Below are 18628 nucleotides of genomic sequence, written 5' to 3'. Positions count from 1 at the left end.
AATTCCTGCTGTGGCAGTGGGGGGATGGTTGTGAGGAGCACAGGGTCTGTCCCCACAAGCTGTGTCCGGATTCTCCTCCCCTCCCCTCCTCTCTGCTCCTGCTCTGCTTTGAGTGTTGCTCTCCTAATGGACACGGGACCCATGGTCTCAGCCCATCTGTGCTCATCCGAGCCTGACTCTGTTCCCCTGAACTCCCTTGGTGTCAGTGCCAAAAGCGACACTGCAAAGGGAAACTCCCCTCATTGCACTGGGGGCATCTGAGGGAGCTCAGACTAGCGGCCTCCGAGGTTCCCCCATCTCTGCTGATGAAGGGGGAAGCCTGGCTTCCTGCTTCAACACGGTCTCTGCGTCAGATTCAAATGAGAGTTTCCTGAGGAAAGTGGTATGAAGCAAAACAATTGTTCTTTTAACAATGATGTAAAAAAGTAGGAAAGAAAGACCAGAACACAGAGCCTTGATGCCAGATACCCTGTGAACGATGAGTGGATGCATGTGGGACAGTTATGGGTGCTGACATTGTCCCAGTGGAATCAATTTCTTCAGTGCCTCCTTGAGCTCCTTGTTCCTCAAGCTGTAGAGGAGCGGGTTCAGTGTTGGAGGCACCACCACGTACAGAACTCCAAACACCAGATCCTGAGCTGGGGAGGACATGGAGGGGGTCTTCAGATGGGAAAACATGATAGTGCTGACAAACACGGAGACGACAGCAAGGTGAGGGAGGCACATGGAAAAGGCTTTGTGCCGTCCCTGCTCGGAGGGGATCCTCAGCACGACTGCGAGGATCTGCACATAGGACAGAAGAATGAAAACAAAACACCCAAAGAATAGACAGGCAGTAATGACAATAAGCCCAGCTTCCCTGAGGTAGGAGTCTGAGCAGGAGAACTTGAGGATCTGGGGAATTTCACAGAAGAACTGCTCCACGACGTTGCCTTGGCAGAGTGGTAGTGAAAATGTGTTTCCAGTGTGCAGCACAGCATGGAGAAAACCACTGGCCCAGGCAGCTGCTGCCATTTTGACACAAGCTCTGCTGCCCATGAGGGTCTCGTAGTGCAGGGGTTTGCAGATAGCAACAAAGCGATCATAGGCCATGACTGTGAGAACAGAATATTGTGCTGAGACCAAAAAGACAAGCAGAAAGATCTGAGCAGCACATCCTGAGTAGGAAATGGCCCTGGTGTCCCTCAGGGAATTGGCCATGGATTTGGGGACAGTGGTGGAGATGGAGCAAAGGTCCAGAACAGAGAGGTTGAGGAGGAAGAAGTACATGGGGGTGTGGAGGCGACGGTCGCAGGCTACAGCAGTGATGATGAGGCCATTGCCCATGAGGGCAGCCAGGTAGATGCCCAGGAAGAGCGAGAAGTGCAAGAGCTGCAGCTCCCGTGTGTCCGCAAATGCCAGAAGGAGGAACTCAGTGGGGGAGCTGCTGTTGGGCATTTGCTCCCTCAGGGCCCACTGTGACTATCCAAGGAAGAGGAGACAGTGAGAAGACAGGAGACAGTTTTGTATGAGCAATAGTTTTGCATAGAACCCCCCCAAACATACACATTATCTCTCCTCATCTTGCCAGGACCGTCACTGAGCTCCATGGCTTGAGCTCCCCTCTGTGCTGCCTGAGTTTGCCGGGAGGAGCAGGGGCCTCTTCCCATGGGCTCCGGAGGAGGCAGTCCTGACCCACAGCAGTGGGAACATGGGAGCACAGGTGACTAAACTTTCAAAGTCACAGTTTTAGTCAGATTTCATCCACTCACAATGCTGAAGGGCTTTCCAGCATCTTCACTCTCCGTTCTAGACAATGTGTGCTCTTCAATAGCTTTAAGGATTCTTTTGTTTTCTTTTAGATTCCCCTGTCACCCCTGAGGAGGATTCTTGGAGACAGAGATCCTCAGCACTGCAGCTGCACTTAGAGTGAATAGCTGTGATTCCTGAGAGGCCAAAGGCTTCACTCTGTCTTTAGTGCAGAGCGAGGAGAACTGGCGTGTCCATCAGTCTTGTTCCCAGCTGCCCTGTGCGTGCACCTCTGAGGCGGAGGACTTCTGAACTCATGTTACCATAAAAAGAAAAGACTCTGCTGAGAGCAGAGGAATCTGGTTTCAAAATGCAGATCACCAAGCCCAGGAGCCTTTCTCAGAGTATCTGAGGAAGGTCTCAGCACTCCCCTTTTAGCCAGGAAGACATCGGAGTATTGCCAGTTGCCCACATGCAGTATTTTCACGGCCTTAGCATCTAGGTGGCTTCTCCATGGGGCACCTAGATAACACACAGATGCAATGGGAGAGCTGTGCCCTTCTGGAGGGCAGCTTGAAGCTCAGCCAGACACCCCCAAGAAACAGTCAGACATCCTAAAGATGGGGTGTCCTGAAGAGAGAGTTGGCTCCTTCCCAGCCCCCAAACGGCATTGCCCGGAGCCCCACAGTTTAGAGGGGCACTTGGGCACTTCAATGCCAAGGACATGTCTGCATGGCAGCACCTGCAGGATTGGTGTCTGAATTGCCTCTGAAATGCCCCTGCCCAGAGAGTCCAAGGGGAAGGACAAGGGCAGCATGGACAGGTGGGGAAACACACAGCAATAGCATGATATTTCTTCTAAAGGAAGAAGGGACATGGAGAGACAGGGGACACTCAGGAGTTTCTCCTCTCCGGATGTCCATCTGCGAGGAAACAGCCCATGCCCTGGACCCCACAGCCTTGAGGGCTGTGCTGGGAGAGGAGATGAGACATTGGAGCTTGTAGTTTCCTCTCACACTTTGAACGAGACTCTTATGCCTGGAGCTATCCCTGCAGGCAGCTCTTTCTCTGTGCCACATGTCATGTCAGTGCTCACAGACCCCATTCCACCCACTGGGTGCTCAGCTCTGCCCTGCAGAAACCTCCCGGGGGCAGGGCACTGCCCAGGGGCACCTCGGTGTTTGCAGGGGCTAAGGAGCATCTGAGAGAAACCTTGATGAAGCTGTAAAGGTGATGCTGGTTTTGTCTGTAGGCTGAGGGGTGCATGAAGGCATTTGTTCCTCTCTCACTGTCACTATTTTGCAGTCTCAATCCCCTGTTTAAACCTGACAGATCCCAACAAAGTGAATAAAACTGAAAGCAGAGACTCCTGATTCCCTTTCAGGTATGCCTGTCTTGACCTTGCTTTTGGAAAGCCCCCTCCAGAAATGTTCTCAGGGTGAGCCGGAGCTGAGAGCAGCCCTGACCCATGCAGCACCCTCTCAACAGGAAAATGAACATGTCCTGCTGGCAGTCAATCATCCCACCCAGAACTTCTCCCCACAGCACCCTGGGGAGTTCCCCGGGCAGGCTGAGTGCTGACCCTCGCAGGAGGCAGAGTCACTGTCCCGGACACACAGCACTCTGGGATGCAGGGACACTGCTCTGAATTACAGCCCTGAGCAGATCTGTGTGCACACCCCTGCTTCACACCCCTGCAGCATCCCTGGGAGAAGGTAGCAGGACGCCGTTTCCCTCTGACGGAGTGGCTGGGAATCCCTGCTCTAAAGCATCTCCTGCCCCACACGAGAGGGACTGGGATACCCATCCTGACAGACCCTATCAGCCATGGGATGTGCTAGCTTTAGAGAAAACCTCAGGATGCCTCAGCTGCATTGCCCTGCAGCCAGAGACTTACTGTGTTAGGGGCTGTGAAGATTTCTCCTCCAGTGAGCTCTCAGCCGTCTACCCACTCCTGATTGCCTTGAACTTCTGTCTCACTCATCTTGCTCATCTTCTTCATCTCATCTTGGCACTTGCAGGTAGTGCCTGGAGCCCTGCTGCTCTTTGCAGAAGAGCTGCTCCTGCACGCAGCTGTCTCTCAGCAGTGCTGCCAGGTTGCCAGGAGCTCCCTCTGTCCCAGGAGCCTGGCCCCCCTTGGGAACAGCGGCCCAGCTGAAGATGTGACTTAATTTGTCCTTTGTACTCCCTCCTCCTGGGAAATGTTTATTGAGGAAGACTAAAATAAGCACTGATGATCTCTCTAAACACTGAAGACAGACCAATTCCAGCATTTCAGTTTGTCTCATCAGAGGACGTTTATCTGCAAGAGGTCGCAGTGTCTCACTCTGGAAGCCCCTATTCCCATCTCTTAACTGGGCAGGACACCTGGCCGGGGACAAGAAGGGAATTCATTTTCCCTAAGGAAGTCTGGACATGTAGGAAAAGCAGCATCCTTCATGTGAGACGTTTATGGCCAACCTTCCTCCTCACCTCCCCAGCCCTGCCATTTCCCTCATCAGCCACTGGGGGCTTAGAGCGCACCTTTTCCACCCAAGTCTGTAGCTGAATGCTACAGCTCCTATGTACTGATTCCCACCTACTTTCCTTAGAGAACTAGTTGCAGACACAGGAGGATTTTTCTTAACTGCAAATAAACAAATACAACAGGTGATAGAGTTTAGTAAAAAAATAAAATACACTCCCCAACTGTATGTTAAGGCCAAGCTGCCTCCAGTGAGGTGCACTTTCCACAAGAAAAACTTTTCCTGAGATGTTTTTGACAGATGATAGATAGGAAAGGAGAGACGGAAACACAGCTAAGGAGTTGGCTAAAGAGACAATACGACTCCTGAAAGACGAGGCAAGCTTCAGACCCTCTGAAGCTCAGAGCAGCAACCAGAGAGTTGAGAGGTATCTGAATGGCTAAAGAGTAAAGGGAGGAGGAGGAAAACTGGGCAGCTATGGAAAGTGCCTAAGTCCAGACAGTCTGATGCAAAGATGCCTTTAGAAATGATCAGTTGAATCAAGACATGTGCAACTATGTGAAAGATTACTAATACCACATCCACAGCATAACGGACAGAGCAGTGGTAACGCAGGTTGAGAGGGACAGATCAACATTTCTTCTCCTGAGATTAATACTCTTCCTGAAAATTTCCACTATTTCATCATGGGAAAACATTGACGTTGACATTAGTCAATCATTTTTGCTGATGAAAGTGTGTTCATATTTTTGGAATGTTGAAAACAGTTCTTCACCTTTCCAGGCCTGGCTCAGGTGTCTACCCAAAAAACACCCAGCAGCACTTGGAGAGGCCCCGGTGTCTCTGAGGTACCTGCCTGGGCCTGGCAACTCTCACAGGGGACCTGTGGGAGACCAGAGCCCCTCAGGGCTGCAGAAGGAGGCTGGGCAGGAGGGACCAGGGCACCTACAATGGCACCAGACGTCCATGACCCTGTGACAGCATCCCACCCCAATTCTGAAAATCACTTTCCTTAACAAAGACCACCAAAATCACCTCTAAAGACCAGTATATTAAGAAACAAAATACACCACCAGCAACAACAACAACACAAAAACATAATCAAGGAGGGCTATAAGAACAAAGAATGTTAAAAACTGAAAAGTGTGACTAAACATTTCCTTGTTTACATCCTTTTTAAAATTTCTTTCTTGTTTCATTTTTATTGACATTTTCTAAACATTTTTGTTATAATCAGGCCCACATCATTAAAAAGAAATACTTTTATGTCTCGCACAGAGCTTAGTGGCCCAAACCACTGCCTGCCTGGGACAGTCCATGCAACTCCTTACTCTTTGGGCAGAGCCATTCCTGCTCTGAGGTGTCGAGCTCTCTCGACTGATAGGGGGAAGCAGGGCAACCAGCTTCAATGAAACACTCTGTTTTTGGATGGCCAAATTTGCACAAATCTCAGCACACCTGTGTTGTGGTGATGTCTTAAAGGAGTCCCTAAACATCGAGGTGCACTCCCTTTGCATTCCCTGCACAGTAAATGAAGTGCAACTCCATTTGAGGTGACAACAGGGATGAGACAGGTCTCACCCGACGCCAGAGCCCTTCAGTGCAGCTGTCTCTGTCTAATGCAGTTGTCTGGACTTCCCTTTTAGTCAAGGGAGAGAAAGAAGGTTTCTTCCTGAGAGGTCTTGAGAGACTTCTCTTGGTGACCAGCTAACGCTTCAGAAAGGTTCCTGCAGGTCCTGGGTCACATTTCCCAGCACTACATGGGAACACAGGTACCCCTGGGCATTTCAGGCAGCAATAGCCCCTCTATGTGGGCAAAGGAATAAAGGCCTGAAAACCTATCCAAAAAATATCTCCATACAAAAATGGAAAAGAAATTATATATTCCTTTCCAGAAGTTCAGATATTTTTTTCAGTTCTAATGAAGCTTTTCTTTCTTTTTTAGTGGCAAGACCATGTGCATGAATTATAGTATTTGCTCCCTGTATTTGCATATATATATATGCAGGTACAGTCAGTCATGCCGAGACCTTTCTTCCCAACACTCTGAATGGAGAAACTTTGTTCTGAGGAAGTACTATTTTTAAACTGACATATTTCCTATCTCTTCTTCTGCCTCTCTGTCCTTTCTTCTTCCTCTGCCTATGCCGTCTTTACCGAGATCTCTCGGGAAAGATTCACAGAATCACAGCACTTAGGGTGGATGAGACCTCTGGAGGTCACCTAGTCCCACCCCATGCTCAAAGCAGAGGGAACTGGATGAGGTTGCTCTGGGGCTCCCCTCAATTGCGCATTGTCTACAAACGTGCTGAGAGTGTGCTCCATCCTATGGCATTAATGTAGAAGTTAGAGAGCGTTGCCCTAGGCGTTGATCACCGAGGGATGTTGCTAGTAACTGGCCACCATTGGACCTTGTGCCACCGATCACAGCATTTTTGCCAGAACACAGGGCATGGGTTTTCTCCTCCTGGCTTGCTCCCATGCCACATGGGCTCTTCTTCTGGAATTTCTCATGGCCTATGAGCGTCTGAAACACAACTGATCTCACAAAAATGTCCCCACCCATCAGCCTCCTGCTGGCCTTTCAGCTGACCAGACACAACAGACCTCATAAGCACCTGCCAAGCCAAGGGGCCTGCTGCTCATCTTTCTCCTTCTCTTAGGGAAATGGCATCAGCATGCTCTTGCTTCCATCCAGTCACATACTCAGAAATGACCTCACAATCACCATGTGAGCCATGTGCCTGCTGCTGGCCTGTCAGCGGCGGAGATAGAAGTGATCTCACAGTCACCATCCAAGCCCTGCAACTGTTTCTGGCCTCTCAGCTACTCAGTTCTAAATGACCTCACCATCAACATCCCAGCCCTGTGCCTCTTGGTGGTTTATCAGGTCCTCAGGCAGAAGTGACCTCACAACCAATTGCCCCAAGCATTAGCCAAGTGCTGGCCTATCAGCTGCTCAGCCAGAGGAGATCATCTTACAATCATCTCCCAAGCCCACACGGCTGCTGATGGCCTTTCAGCTTCTCTGATGGAGAAGGTTTGTGTTCTTCCTTGGGAGGTCACTTCTGTCTCAGCCTCTGAGAGGCTAGCAGCAGGCTCCTGGCTGGGGCATGTGCATGCAAGGTCACTCCTGCCTTAGCAGCTGATAGACCAGCAGCAGGCCCATGGCTTGGGTGCTGGTGGTGCTACTTGTCTCCGAGCAGCTGAGCCTGGGGGTTTAGTTAGGTCATCCTGGCAGGAGATCCTGGCAAGAGTTTCACAAACTGCAGGCCTCAGCCAACCTAGTGACACATTGCGAAATGTGCTCAGCTGAGATGGACAGCTGACCTGCCAGGTTAGAAACAACTCCCTCAGAGAAGAGAGGAGCATGTGCGAAGGTGAGGACCATAACTCTGGGGGGCCTTGCAGAGTTATTTGCATAAAACCGCTTCAACTTTGCAAGCTGATCCTCAGCTATGACCCTACAAGTATTTCTTGCTGACTTAGAGGAAAGTGCTTGAGCATCAGGCGAGTATTTTCAGGGTCCAAAAGCAATGTTGGGATTTGCTTTGTTTTCAGCTCAATAATAAGCTCTGAGGCCTTGCAACCTCACTCACTGTAGTATGCGCATCTGGGAGAAGTGGTTGTAAGAGGCCAATTCTTTTCTGAAGAAATACTTTGTCTTGGGAAGTTTTCCTTATTTGCCCATTTGGAAAGGTAACAACCGTGGCATTGCCACTCACAAGAGTTCCTCTGAGCGCTCCATCATGACAAGACCGTTTCCTTGTTAACTATGTTAGAGAAAAATATCTCACTGTGTCAAGACTTTTCTCTGTGGTCTCCTCCTGGATGTCAGCCCCTGGCTGTCTTGTGTTGGTGCCCGGGGCAGTGCGCAGTGTGCAGGTTGCAGCAGAGATGCCCAAGGAGCGAGCCCTTTGGCAGGGAGAGATCAGGACCCTGTCTGCCCACCCTGCCCCCCCAGCCCCTTATTTCACTGCACTGGGGAGTTACTTGGATGGTTAATTAAGTGCTAAGTGGGGGATACTACTGCTTTAGAAGCAAAGAGTTTCTAGAATACTGCCATATTAGAAGAAAAGAGTGTCCACACCAATCATGTTTATTGCTACTACCCCCCAATAAGCCTTTATTAACAGGAGAGAGAAGCAACTGCTATGCCTCTCATCCAAGAAAACTTGGGATTTGACAGGTCTCAGAAGTGTTATCTTCAATAAACTCCTCCAAGGAACCCTTCCTGAAAGGTGACCTATTATGATCTAAATCATTTAAGCTGCATATTTATATGTGTTTCACAAGACATCTGGAATGTCTTCTATCTTTGGTTAAGCATCAGCTCACGGGACAGGAAGGCCCAAATCAAATACGGGCTGGAAATCATGGAGAATATATATTAAAAAAAAAAAAAAAGACAAAGCATTCTGTAAACACTAAAATGTATTTTGTTGCTCTTTGCATTTCCCACCACCTGTGAATTACCTTTGATATTAGCTTCCATGTGTTTTCTTTCTTGGATAGACTATATTTCAGATGCAGAAGATGGTACTTCTGAGTGCTTGTTTTTATGCTCTCCAGTTTTAGTTGTGTAAAGGAGTTACCATTAAAGAGAAATGCATGGTTTGTTTTGTTTTTTTCCTTCATACGCTGTCATTCTAAAAGTAGTACAGACTTACACTAACTTTGGTTCAGTATACCATAGTAATCAGAGATGTAGCCTTTCCATTTTTTCATTTCTTTTCATCAATGAATACTTTGGAAATATGAATATGAATACTTTGGAAAAGACCCGTCTGTTTCCTTTCTGAAGTATATTTGAAAAATTAGAAGTGGTGAATGAATATTTGGGATGGCAATATCTGGGACTGTGACGACCTCCCTGGTTCGGAGTCAGACCCAGAGCATGAAGGGGAGGCAGCTGCCCAGCCGGTGGCAGAGCAGCGGCTTAGCGGACTGCATGCAGTCAGTTTGAAGGGACCACAACTGCTGGTGATTTTAAAGCATCGGAGCTGCAGGATAAGCAGGGGCGCTACAGGCAGCAGCCCTGTGAAGGGTTACTAGAGTGGCTGTTAAGGTTGTGGGATGCTGGGTCAGATGTGGTTTATTTTACTAGAGGGGAACTGGATAAGACGGGGGCTTTGTGCCAGGATGCCAGATGTGCAACACCCTCCGCACCCTGCAGCAGCAAAACCAAAGCGTTTCCCCCTCCCTAATGGAGTGGGTGCTGAGCATGGTGCGGTTAACCTGGCCAACTGCCGTGGACATCGATGACGGGCTCACCAGGTGGGCTACTATCACAGCAGGAATAAACCAACTGCGGCAATTAGCAATGCTGTCCAGAATTTATTCCTCCGAGTTTACCAGACCGGATCAGATCCCCAGGAGCAAAAGCATCTGGACTAGGATGCTGCGAGCTGTCTTTCCACATCTCCTGCTGTGAGTCTTCAGCAGCACCTGAATGTCACCTGCTCTGCAGTGTCTCTGGTGTTTATGGCACAAGTGAGTCTCCTGAAGGTCCTTGCTGCAGCTCAGCTTCTCTTTGTGCTGCAGAAAGTGAGCCCTGGGTAACTGTAGCCCTGTGGGGATGAAAGCTCTGATCTGCCCTCGCCCACACCTCTATGGCCTTTCAGCATGCTCTTAGGAAGAGTGAGCACGAGCCAGGGGAATGAGCACTGGTCTCTTCAAACTCATGGAGCAGAACTAGAGTGAGACAGGTGCCACAGCTTCTCCTTGCACACTCCATGAGCGGTCAGTGGGCAGAAAAGCAGAGTCAGCAGGTGTTTGGAGACTTGCAATGGGGGATGCCATGCCTCACCCTCAGAGGTGCCAGGCTCTGCCCTCTGAGGAGAGAGGAAACCCACACCTTTCCCAGAGGCAAAGGTACCTGACTTGCTGGGAGCCAGAGGAAGCCAAGTTACTGATACAGACTCGCACACAGGATTCCTCTTTCCTACACGGGAGGTGCACAGCGTTCTCCTCCGCCCCTGCTTTAGGTCAAGGGGAGCAGGAGGGCATGATTCCTCCCAGCTCTCTTTGACTTGCGCCTCATGACAAGGAGACTCCTCTGCCTCTCCACTGAGTGTGAAAGGGAGAGAGGAACCCTGGGAGGTCATCCAGGCTGCGCAGCTGCTCAGAGCATGGTGTGTAGTGAAGTCAGACCAGGAGGCTCTGGGCTTGTCCTGTGGCATCTTGAAAACCTCCAAGAGGGGACACTCCATAGCCTGTCTGGGCGATGTGTTCCAGCACCTGACTCTCCTCGTGGTCATTTTTTCCTTTATGTCCAGTCAGAATGGAGTGGCTTCACTGCTCTCTAATTCTGCCACCTGAAAGTCTGCCGAAGGATCTCTCTTGCCCAAGTATAGATGTCTTTAATATAATAGCTACATCTGACCTTATCATCGAGCCTCTCTTCTGATTCCCCAGGAAGAAAAGGTAGAATTTAGGAGGCATGACTTATCCTACTTCATGTGGGCAGCTGAAACCACTCCAGCAGTATCTGCTCCCATTGTGGACCATCATCTTTCCTCCAGATGAAGACATGGTCCCCTTGGCCAGCAGGAAACATTATGAAGAGAGTGATTTACCAGAAGCGCTCTGCACAAATGAATGGGAAAGCAATGGATTTCCTTAAGGAAGGCTCTCTCCATGGACCCCAGAGGAAGTACAGAAGAGCAGCTTAGACTTTGCAGCTTTCTCCAAGGTGTATACAATTGTCTGAGACTGATTGCACCTCCTCCATTCTTTAGCTATTTGCAGTTATCATTTCTGTTTCTCATTCCCCATCACAGCTGCCATTCTAGCTGTAGAAATGGGGCTTAACATGCAGTCACCCAGGACAAATCAGGTCCAGTTTGCCTTCACGCAGTGCTTGGATAGAGCAAAGAAATATACATAAGAACTCAATTTTGCAAAAGCAAAAGCTTCTGCCAAATTGTTCCTTTCTTGCTCAGAAATGCCCCAGCTCCCGTCTCATCCTGGACATCATCTTATTCTAGATCCATATCTGGTTAACATAGTGCAAACTGCCTACCAAAAAGAGACAGTTTGGTACTCTTCCTCAGTGTGTCATTGGGAGTTTGATTTCATTGCACTTCCGTGCTCGTGTTAGAACTCCATATTGCTCTCTGTTCATACAGGACACTTGAAGAACCAGGATGCAACTCCAGAAGTGGCTGATAGGTCCTGCCTCTGCCTTCTGCCTGCTCCACAGTGTAAGCCTTGGCAAGTAACTCAGTGCTCTCTCAGGTGTCAGCTGTGTGGCATTCAGAGAAGGCCTGAAATGGCTGCACTGCAAAACACTGGGAGTATCAAGTATCTGGGTGTGGGATATTAAGGTCCTACTACCCCAGGAATAAGGAAATACGAATATGGAGATATGCAGGTGAATTTTTTCCACCTAATTTCAGTTGTCAGAGCATCTAGTGCAAGCTCAGGTCTAAATCTTAGCTCTGAGCTTAAGCTAAGCTAAGATCCGAGCTGAGACCTAAACTCTAAATCAGGCAGCTAATTGCCCTGCACTAGCCCCCGGCTGTACAAAAGCTTTGAAGATTTCATCTATTTTAAGCTTTGTTTTCTTCATCATGCCATCTAGAGCAGGATTATGGCTGGAAAGTCAATCATTGAAGCTTTGCTGCGGGGCTAGTAAGATTGTTGCTACTATCCACCAGGATGGAGAGGGGCAGTGAACAGCCTCTCTGTGAAGGATAGTGCCATGCCATACCCAGCAGAGCGGTTCCAAAGGTAGTTTATCTTTGATGCTATTCCAGCTGTGCAGGTATTGCACTTCTGCCAGCCCCAGCTCTCACTTGCCTGAGTGCTCCAGGGTCCTCACCTGCCCTATGGCAAAGTCTGAGTTGGGTTTGGTGGCAAACCCGGGTGCTGGCATTGCTAGGCAGTCCGATGTAAAAAGCACTGTCCTCTATCCTCTTTTTTCCCCCACTCCATCCCCCAAAATTAGGTGTGCACACTTGGGAGGCTTCTATGCAACTGTTCAATTTATGGACCAGCCACACCATTTTACCAGCAGCTGTTTCTTTCTTCCTTTACAGCAATGATCGTCTCAATTTTGTAGATTTTGTTCTCTTCAGGGTTCATTTTTGAAGTTCTTCAGGGAAAAATGTCCCCTTGATTGCTTCCTGACTGTAGTCTATTAAACAGTACACTGGTATCCGACCCCTTCTCACAGCTCTTGCCATACAGCTCACAAGCTACGTTTCCTTACTGTACCCCATCCCTGCCCTTCCCTGCTAGCTGGGGAGGGGGCTCCGTGGGAGGAAGTTCCTGTGCCTATGGCAGAATCTGAAACCCTCACAGCAAAGCATTTTCTCCAGCTCTCAAGTCTTGTTTCTCTTGCTTTGCTTCTTTAGGGAGGGAGGTGTGGGGTAGGGTGGGGTGGGGAGAGGGTTTGGATGTAAAAAGTGTTCTCTATCCTTGAGAAATGAAGACCTCCAGGAAGAGATTCTGCCTTGGCTAAACGGAGATATTTTAAGTGCAGACAGCCACAGCTTGATGTACCCTTCCATCAATGAAGAGAACAAGTTGATTTTCCAATGGGATGCAAATCATCCTAAGGAAGATGCCTCGGAGGAGATTCAGTTCAGAGAGTTAGACACCTGACTGTGGGTGTTCTTGCGCAGGTACCTCCACTTGAGCTGCGTAGTTGATCTCACATGGAAATGTACTCAGTTCATAGGGCTGGGGAGTAACTCCACCGACCAGCCTTCAATTGCTTAAGCAGCTGTCTAGTGCCATTTTACATGTCCTAGGATATCCAGCCTGTTATCTAGCTGTTGCAGCAGGTGGCTGCCAGTCTCTTGCATGCCCTGGTTTCATTTACCAGCCCTTTACACACTACAGAGCATCCCAAGTGCCCACTTTATGAGCTGGGAGAAGAAGGAGCTGAAGACTAAAACTTCTGGTGGTGAGTGGAAGTTCAGGGATAAAAAGGGCAGGTGCTACATAGTGTGGCTTGTGATTTCTGATTGAGAGGCACCACTCAAACAGTGGGATCTGGGGGATGCGGAGCAGTTTTCGGATACCATGAGGTTCCTTGTGAAGACATTGGGTACCAACAGATGGGGTCATATTGCAGGGGACCTGCAGTCTAGGACTGAGGAATATCAGGAAGATTGAAGTTGCAAGGATTACATTTCATCCCTGAGAGGCACTGCTTGAGGACGGAGGATGATGTGGGGAGAGTTACACAGGGCTGGGGCTGCAGGGATGTGCAGACTGCATTGAAGCAAAGCATTAAAACTCTGTGAGTGCACGTGTGTCAAAAATGGAAGAGGCACCCCACATCAAAGGTGCTACTTGAGGGAAGAACCTCTGTCCCTTTCCTTTGTCTTCCTGCAAGTGGTGCCTCTGATGGTCTGGTCTAATCAGTGCCTGGTGAAAGACATGGACTTCTGGCAGCAGCTCTATCTCTAACAGCCCTCAGCAAGCCCCATTAAACCTCCAAGGCACTTTAGTCCTGTGATTTCACTTCATGCTGGGAGACTTTCCCCTGGGAGTTTGTAAGACTGTGGGAACCCTAATGAGCTTGTCACTGCCTCTAATCCACAGGGTGCCTAGTAGGAGAAATTAAGAGTTTTGTTAAGCACAAAAGTTTTGAATGAGCACATGATGTATTCTGGTTTCATCTGTTTCTCATGTTTAAGCCTAACAAAGAAACACTAACGTGTTTTTTAAAATGAACTTCATGAATGTCCATTTCCAGTGGCCATCTAGTGCTATCCCATGGAATATATGTGGGACGGTGGGATGTCTGTTACCAAAAGCAGCCTTCTAGGGTGCACTAATGTCCCAGAATTTCAGACCTTCCTCTTCCCGCTGGTTCTAGTTATCTGCATTACGACTCTCCTTGGGAATATCCACTTTGTTATGCTGGTGATTGCTGAGCAGCATTCCCATGCCTTTCAATTCTGCCAGGCATGGGATGTGTTAGTACCCTATTCACTATTTTGGGAACCCCTTCTACCAGAGACAGACAGAGGGCTTTCTCAGCCATCTCCTTCCACCTCCCTGTAGTAAAAATTTCTACAGCACCCTAATCATTGTGTATCTCTTACCAAAACCCAACACCCTGCCAACCCCTAGCAAAGGTCTTTCTGTCTTTTACACAGCCCTCACTCTTCTAATCAAGATGCTCAGGTTGCCATTGATAATCCCATCCCCAACCAGTTCTTTTTATCTTTCATATCATGACAGAAAAGATGCATTTAACCATGCATGCCTGCATCTCTCTGAATGTGCGTCTTCAGCCCAAGAGAGATGGTTAGTGATCTGCATGAAGTAGACGTATTCAGGAGATAGATTCCCAAACTGCGCAGACTGTTGTCACCTGATCTGAGAAAGAACAAACTGAGTTTTAATACTTTCCTGTTCTAATATAGCTATGGAACAACTCCTGTGTTTAGGATAGCTGGGAAGCAGGTGTGCCAGATGTGTAGTAATGTTTATGGGATTAACGAAGTCGCTATCATGGCATGAAGAGGTAGTTTTGAAAATTTTAATTCTATCTTCCTCTCTCAACATTTGTCCCTTCATGACCATTCTCTTTCCATCCCTTAGTTCCTTTTCCAGAATACGCTTCTGTCTTGAACTTGCATAGTGCTTGAAATATGCAGCCAGGTCCATGCCTTCCAGGGAGCAGAAACGGAAGAGGGCGGCTACATAGTGGTTACAAGCGGCTGAAAGCTGCTTATCCACAGATATAGATTGTTCTTTTGTGCTTATCACAAAAAAAACTGGTGGGGGGAGGGGACTGGAATCATACTGACACAGGGGAAACTCTCTTCCCAAGCTTGTAGGGTGCATTATCAAAAGATCATATGGAGTTCCTCCGTGAAAACAGTGACTTAGCAGAAGTCTGGTAGGGTGGCCTTTGCACTTGTGGAGTTGAGCTGTCTTAGTTTGTGTTAATCATTTGGCCTCCCTTTATACCTGGGAAAAGGAATAGGCAGCTGTAGAAAATTATTTATCTCACTTGAGCTGGTTTATAATTTCGGATGAAACTAAAGAGGAATATCATCATATTTCTGTTAGAAGGAAGCAAAAATGTTTGAAAGTTTTACACAGAAAGAAGACCTACTCTGTTGGATGGCAGCATGGGCAGAGTCTTCCGGAAAGAAAGTAATGGAATACAAATGATTTCTGGCCTATGTTCTCTCATGCAGATCTTAGAAACTTACTTTGGGCACTTACTTTCTCCTGTCACATTCATGGAGCATGTTACTGATGCCTTTACAGGAGTAGGCAACACAAGAGCTTCAGGGCCACCCTCTCGCTGGCTAGGGTGAATGCAACTTCTGTTGTCAGTACTTTCAGAAGGAACATAGCATTTTAGATCTAAGAAAGGGTTTGCAGTGGACAAGAATATTTCTGTGTTCGTTTAGCAAAGTCCTCAAAGTCCACCTTTGTTTTTTTTCTTTACTTCATTTTCAATTTACCCACTAATAAAAAAAACCAAAAACAATCCATTATTTATCCAGCTCAGGTGTCAGGGAGGTGGGTAGCTATTTAGGGGACCTTTATCCACAGAAGAAAGTCTGTTATTTACTGTGCACATTTATTACAGGAAGCAGACACTGTTGTCAGGAAATGCTGCTCATATTGCTTAACTTCTGGGCCTCCTGGGTGTCTGCTGGCCCACGTAGTGCCCCTGCAGCCCAGAGACACAGGCATGTCGTTTTGCGTGCGTTTCCTCCATTCAAGGCACATGAAATCAAGTGAGGGCTGTTGATCACCGCTGACAAAACGTGTGCTTTGTTTTGTTTTGTAGTGTGGCAGTGAGGATATGTGCTGCATGCCTTAGGGCATAAAATACAGTTTGATGTCTGCACAGAGCAGAGGAAGCAACACCCAGCACGGTCTTGTTTGTACCCCTTGCAAGGGGCAGCTCTTGGAGTGACCTGTTCCTTCAATGGAAGAAGCAAATTCCTGAACGAACTGTCCCACCACTGCACCTGGACTTTTCCCTGGTGTGAATAAAGTGAACAGTCTGGAGCCCATGCCATCAGAGCAAAGCAAGCACCTAAGATATTGGTGTAGAGGTAGCAGTGGACAAACAGTGAGGTTCTGTTATTTCTATGCTGTAACCAGAGGTGTGGCGCTCCCACAGATAGTCAAACTGTAGCTTTCTATCCAGAAAGATCAGAGACATTAGTGCCAGAGTGACTTTGGGGAGGATTTCTCACAATAAGATGTCTAAGATAACTAAGTTAAAGCACTATCTGTGATTCCAAAGTCTCTTCACTGAAGATGTCTTGGTGGGATTCTTTGCCAACTTAAAGGGGATGGGAGTCATCCAACTAATTACCTTCAAAATTTCCATGCTAGGCATTTAAGACTAAACTCATCCATCTTGTGTTTCTGTACTATTGAGAGTGAGTGATTTAAATAATAAAAAAGTCTCTCAGATAGAATGATAATGTCATATTTTTATTTAAAACGGATAAACAAATACTGCTTTTGATTCTCATTCCAAAACACCATATTTGTCTTGCAAATCATGAATGAAAATGAATCCATGAAAATGACAAAATGGCAATACCATGACAAGGATTAGAGAAGAAGGTTTTTTTTCTTTGGTTTTGTTTGGTGAAGGGGTTGGAGAGAACTTAAGGCCTAGATCTAATCCTTGTGGCTGCAGAGGATGCACCTCACTGAGCTAGAGTCCCTCACCTGTGCAAATTATAACACATTGCCCAGCGTGTGGTTCAGCGCACCTGGCATTTCCTATGAAAAAGTTGAGCTTCCAATTCTATGCTCAGTATAGTTCCTCTGAAATGCTATGGACAATTAGTGCAAGAGGAGATGATATAACCCTCCAGACTGCTGATTCTTCCCCATGATCAAAGGAGGGCAGGCAATGCACTCAGCTTAGGGCATTTAAGTTACAAATGTTTATATGTGGACAAACTAATTCTACTGCGTGAATCTGTTCTATCAGATGAAGTATTGGCTCTAACAGTATTGTATCATAAGCACTGGGCATTTATTTTATTAGCTTGATCTGAGAATAATTGCATTATTCTTGAGAATTTGGTGTGCCAAGGAAGGAGGAAGTCCTCAGCTTGCTGCTTTCTGTCTCAGTTTCCACACCTAGAAAACACCATCACCAGGGTATTCACCAGGGTTTGTAAAGTGCTTTTAGACCATTTGAAAGGCTTCTCTATCGAAGGTTTAGGTCTTGTCATGGTGATATGTTTCAGGAGAGAAACTGGTGTGATTTCGTGAAACTTCACACTGCTAAGAAAGAAAGGTGTAATTTCAGCAAATGAATCCTAATCATTTGTTCCATCCCCCCTTCCTTTTCCCTCCACTTACAAAATCTCTTCTCAGAAGGAAAAACATTTCCTGGAGATTATCACACTTCTCTTCAAGCCCACCTTGAGAGCCTTCTTCATCTGCTCATTCCTCAGGCTGAAAATGAAGGGGCTCATCAGAGGAGTTATCATTGTGTTGAGCAGGGACACTATTTTGTTATAGGAAATTTTGTGAGTTGAAGGCTGCACATACAGGAAGATGCAGCTACCATAGGCCAAGATGACAAAGGTGAAATGAGAGGAGCAGGTGGAGAATGCCTTGTTCTGCGAGGAAGCTGAGGGTAACCTAAGGATGGTGTTAATGATGTATATGTAGGACATTGCTGACATGATCAGTGATCCAAAGAGGATGAGTGAAGCGTTCATGAAACTTACCAGCTCCACAGTCCGTGTGTCTGCACAGGACAACTTGATCAAAAGCACAATGTCACAGAAGAAGTGGTCAATACGATTGGCATTGCAGAAGGGCAGCCTGACAACTAGGATAGTGGGGACAATGGTGGCCAGGAAGCCTGCAGTCCATGACCCCAACAGGAGCTGAACACAAAACTGGCTGTTCATGAGCATGGGGTACCGAAGAGGGTAGCATATGGCCACATAACGGTCGTAGGACATGACAGCCAGAAGGACAAACTCAATGTTGCCCAAGAGGGAGTAGAAGTAGCACTGAGTTAAGCAAAATGGGTAGGAGATGGTTTTGTTGCCCATCAACAAGCTTGCTACTGTTTTGGGTATGATGGATGTAGTGATGAAGATCTCCAAAGAGGAGAGGTTGCAGAGGAAAAAGTACATAGGTCTGTGGAGGTCTCGGTCAGAAAGAATGAGGGCAATGATCAGCAGGTTTCCAACTAAGATCACCAGGTAGGAAGCCAGGAAAGTGATTGCTATTAGGTACTCCTGATGGTGGAGGGAGGGGAAGCCCAAGAGAAGGAACTCTGTGACAGTCGTATGGTTCAACATATCTGCAACTGAGCTGCGGTGAGTGAGAGAAGATGGTGAGTGGAGGAAACGATTCCTCAGAAGATTAGAGAGAGCGGAGACAGGTAGAGAAATGTACTGTAATGAAAGAGATGCATGCGGTTACTCACAAAAAGTCTAAGGAAACAGAGAAGA

The 18628-nt window shown here is 47.6% G+C and overlaps 1 protein-coding gene across 1 annotated transcript; it reads right to left on the bottom strand.

Annotated features, from left to right (window-relative positions):
* Positions 1 to 501: 501 nt before the first annotated feature.
* On the bottom strand, positions 502 to 18376 carry LOC136996340 (olfactory receptor 6M1-like; the record flags this gene model as incomplete). The annotated part of the gene is made up of 2 exons (XM_067317269.1): positions 502 to 783; positions 17570 to 18376. Coding segments are annotated over 2 exons (1089 nt in total), but the record flags the coding sequence as incomplete, so codon positions are not given.
* Between the last annotated feature and the right edge of the window lie 252 nt (positions 18377 to 18628).

This window comes from Apteryx mantelli, unplaced genomic scaffold, assembly GCF_036417845.1.
Source record: "Apteryx mantelli isolate bAptMan1 unplaced genomic scaffold, bAptMan1.hap1 HAP1_SCAFFOLD_34, whole genome shotgun sequence".
Taxonomy (NCBI): Eukaryota; Metazoa; Chordata; class Aves; order Apterygiformes; family Apterygidae; genus Apteryx; species Apteryx mantelli.
The sequence above is the reverse complement of the archived record's forward strand: the minus strand, read 5'-3'. Positions and strand labels throughout refer to the sequence as shown.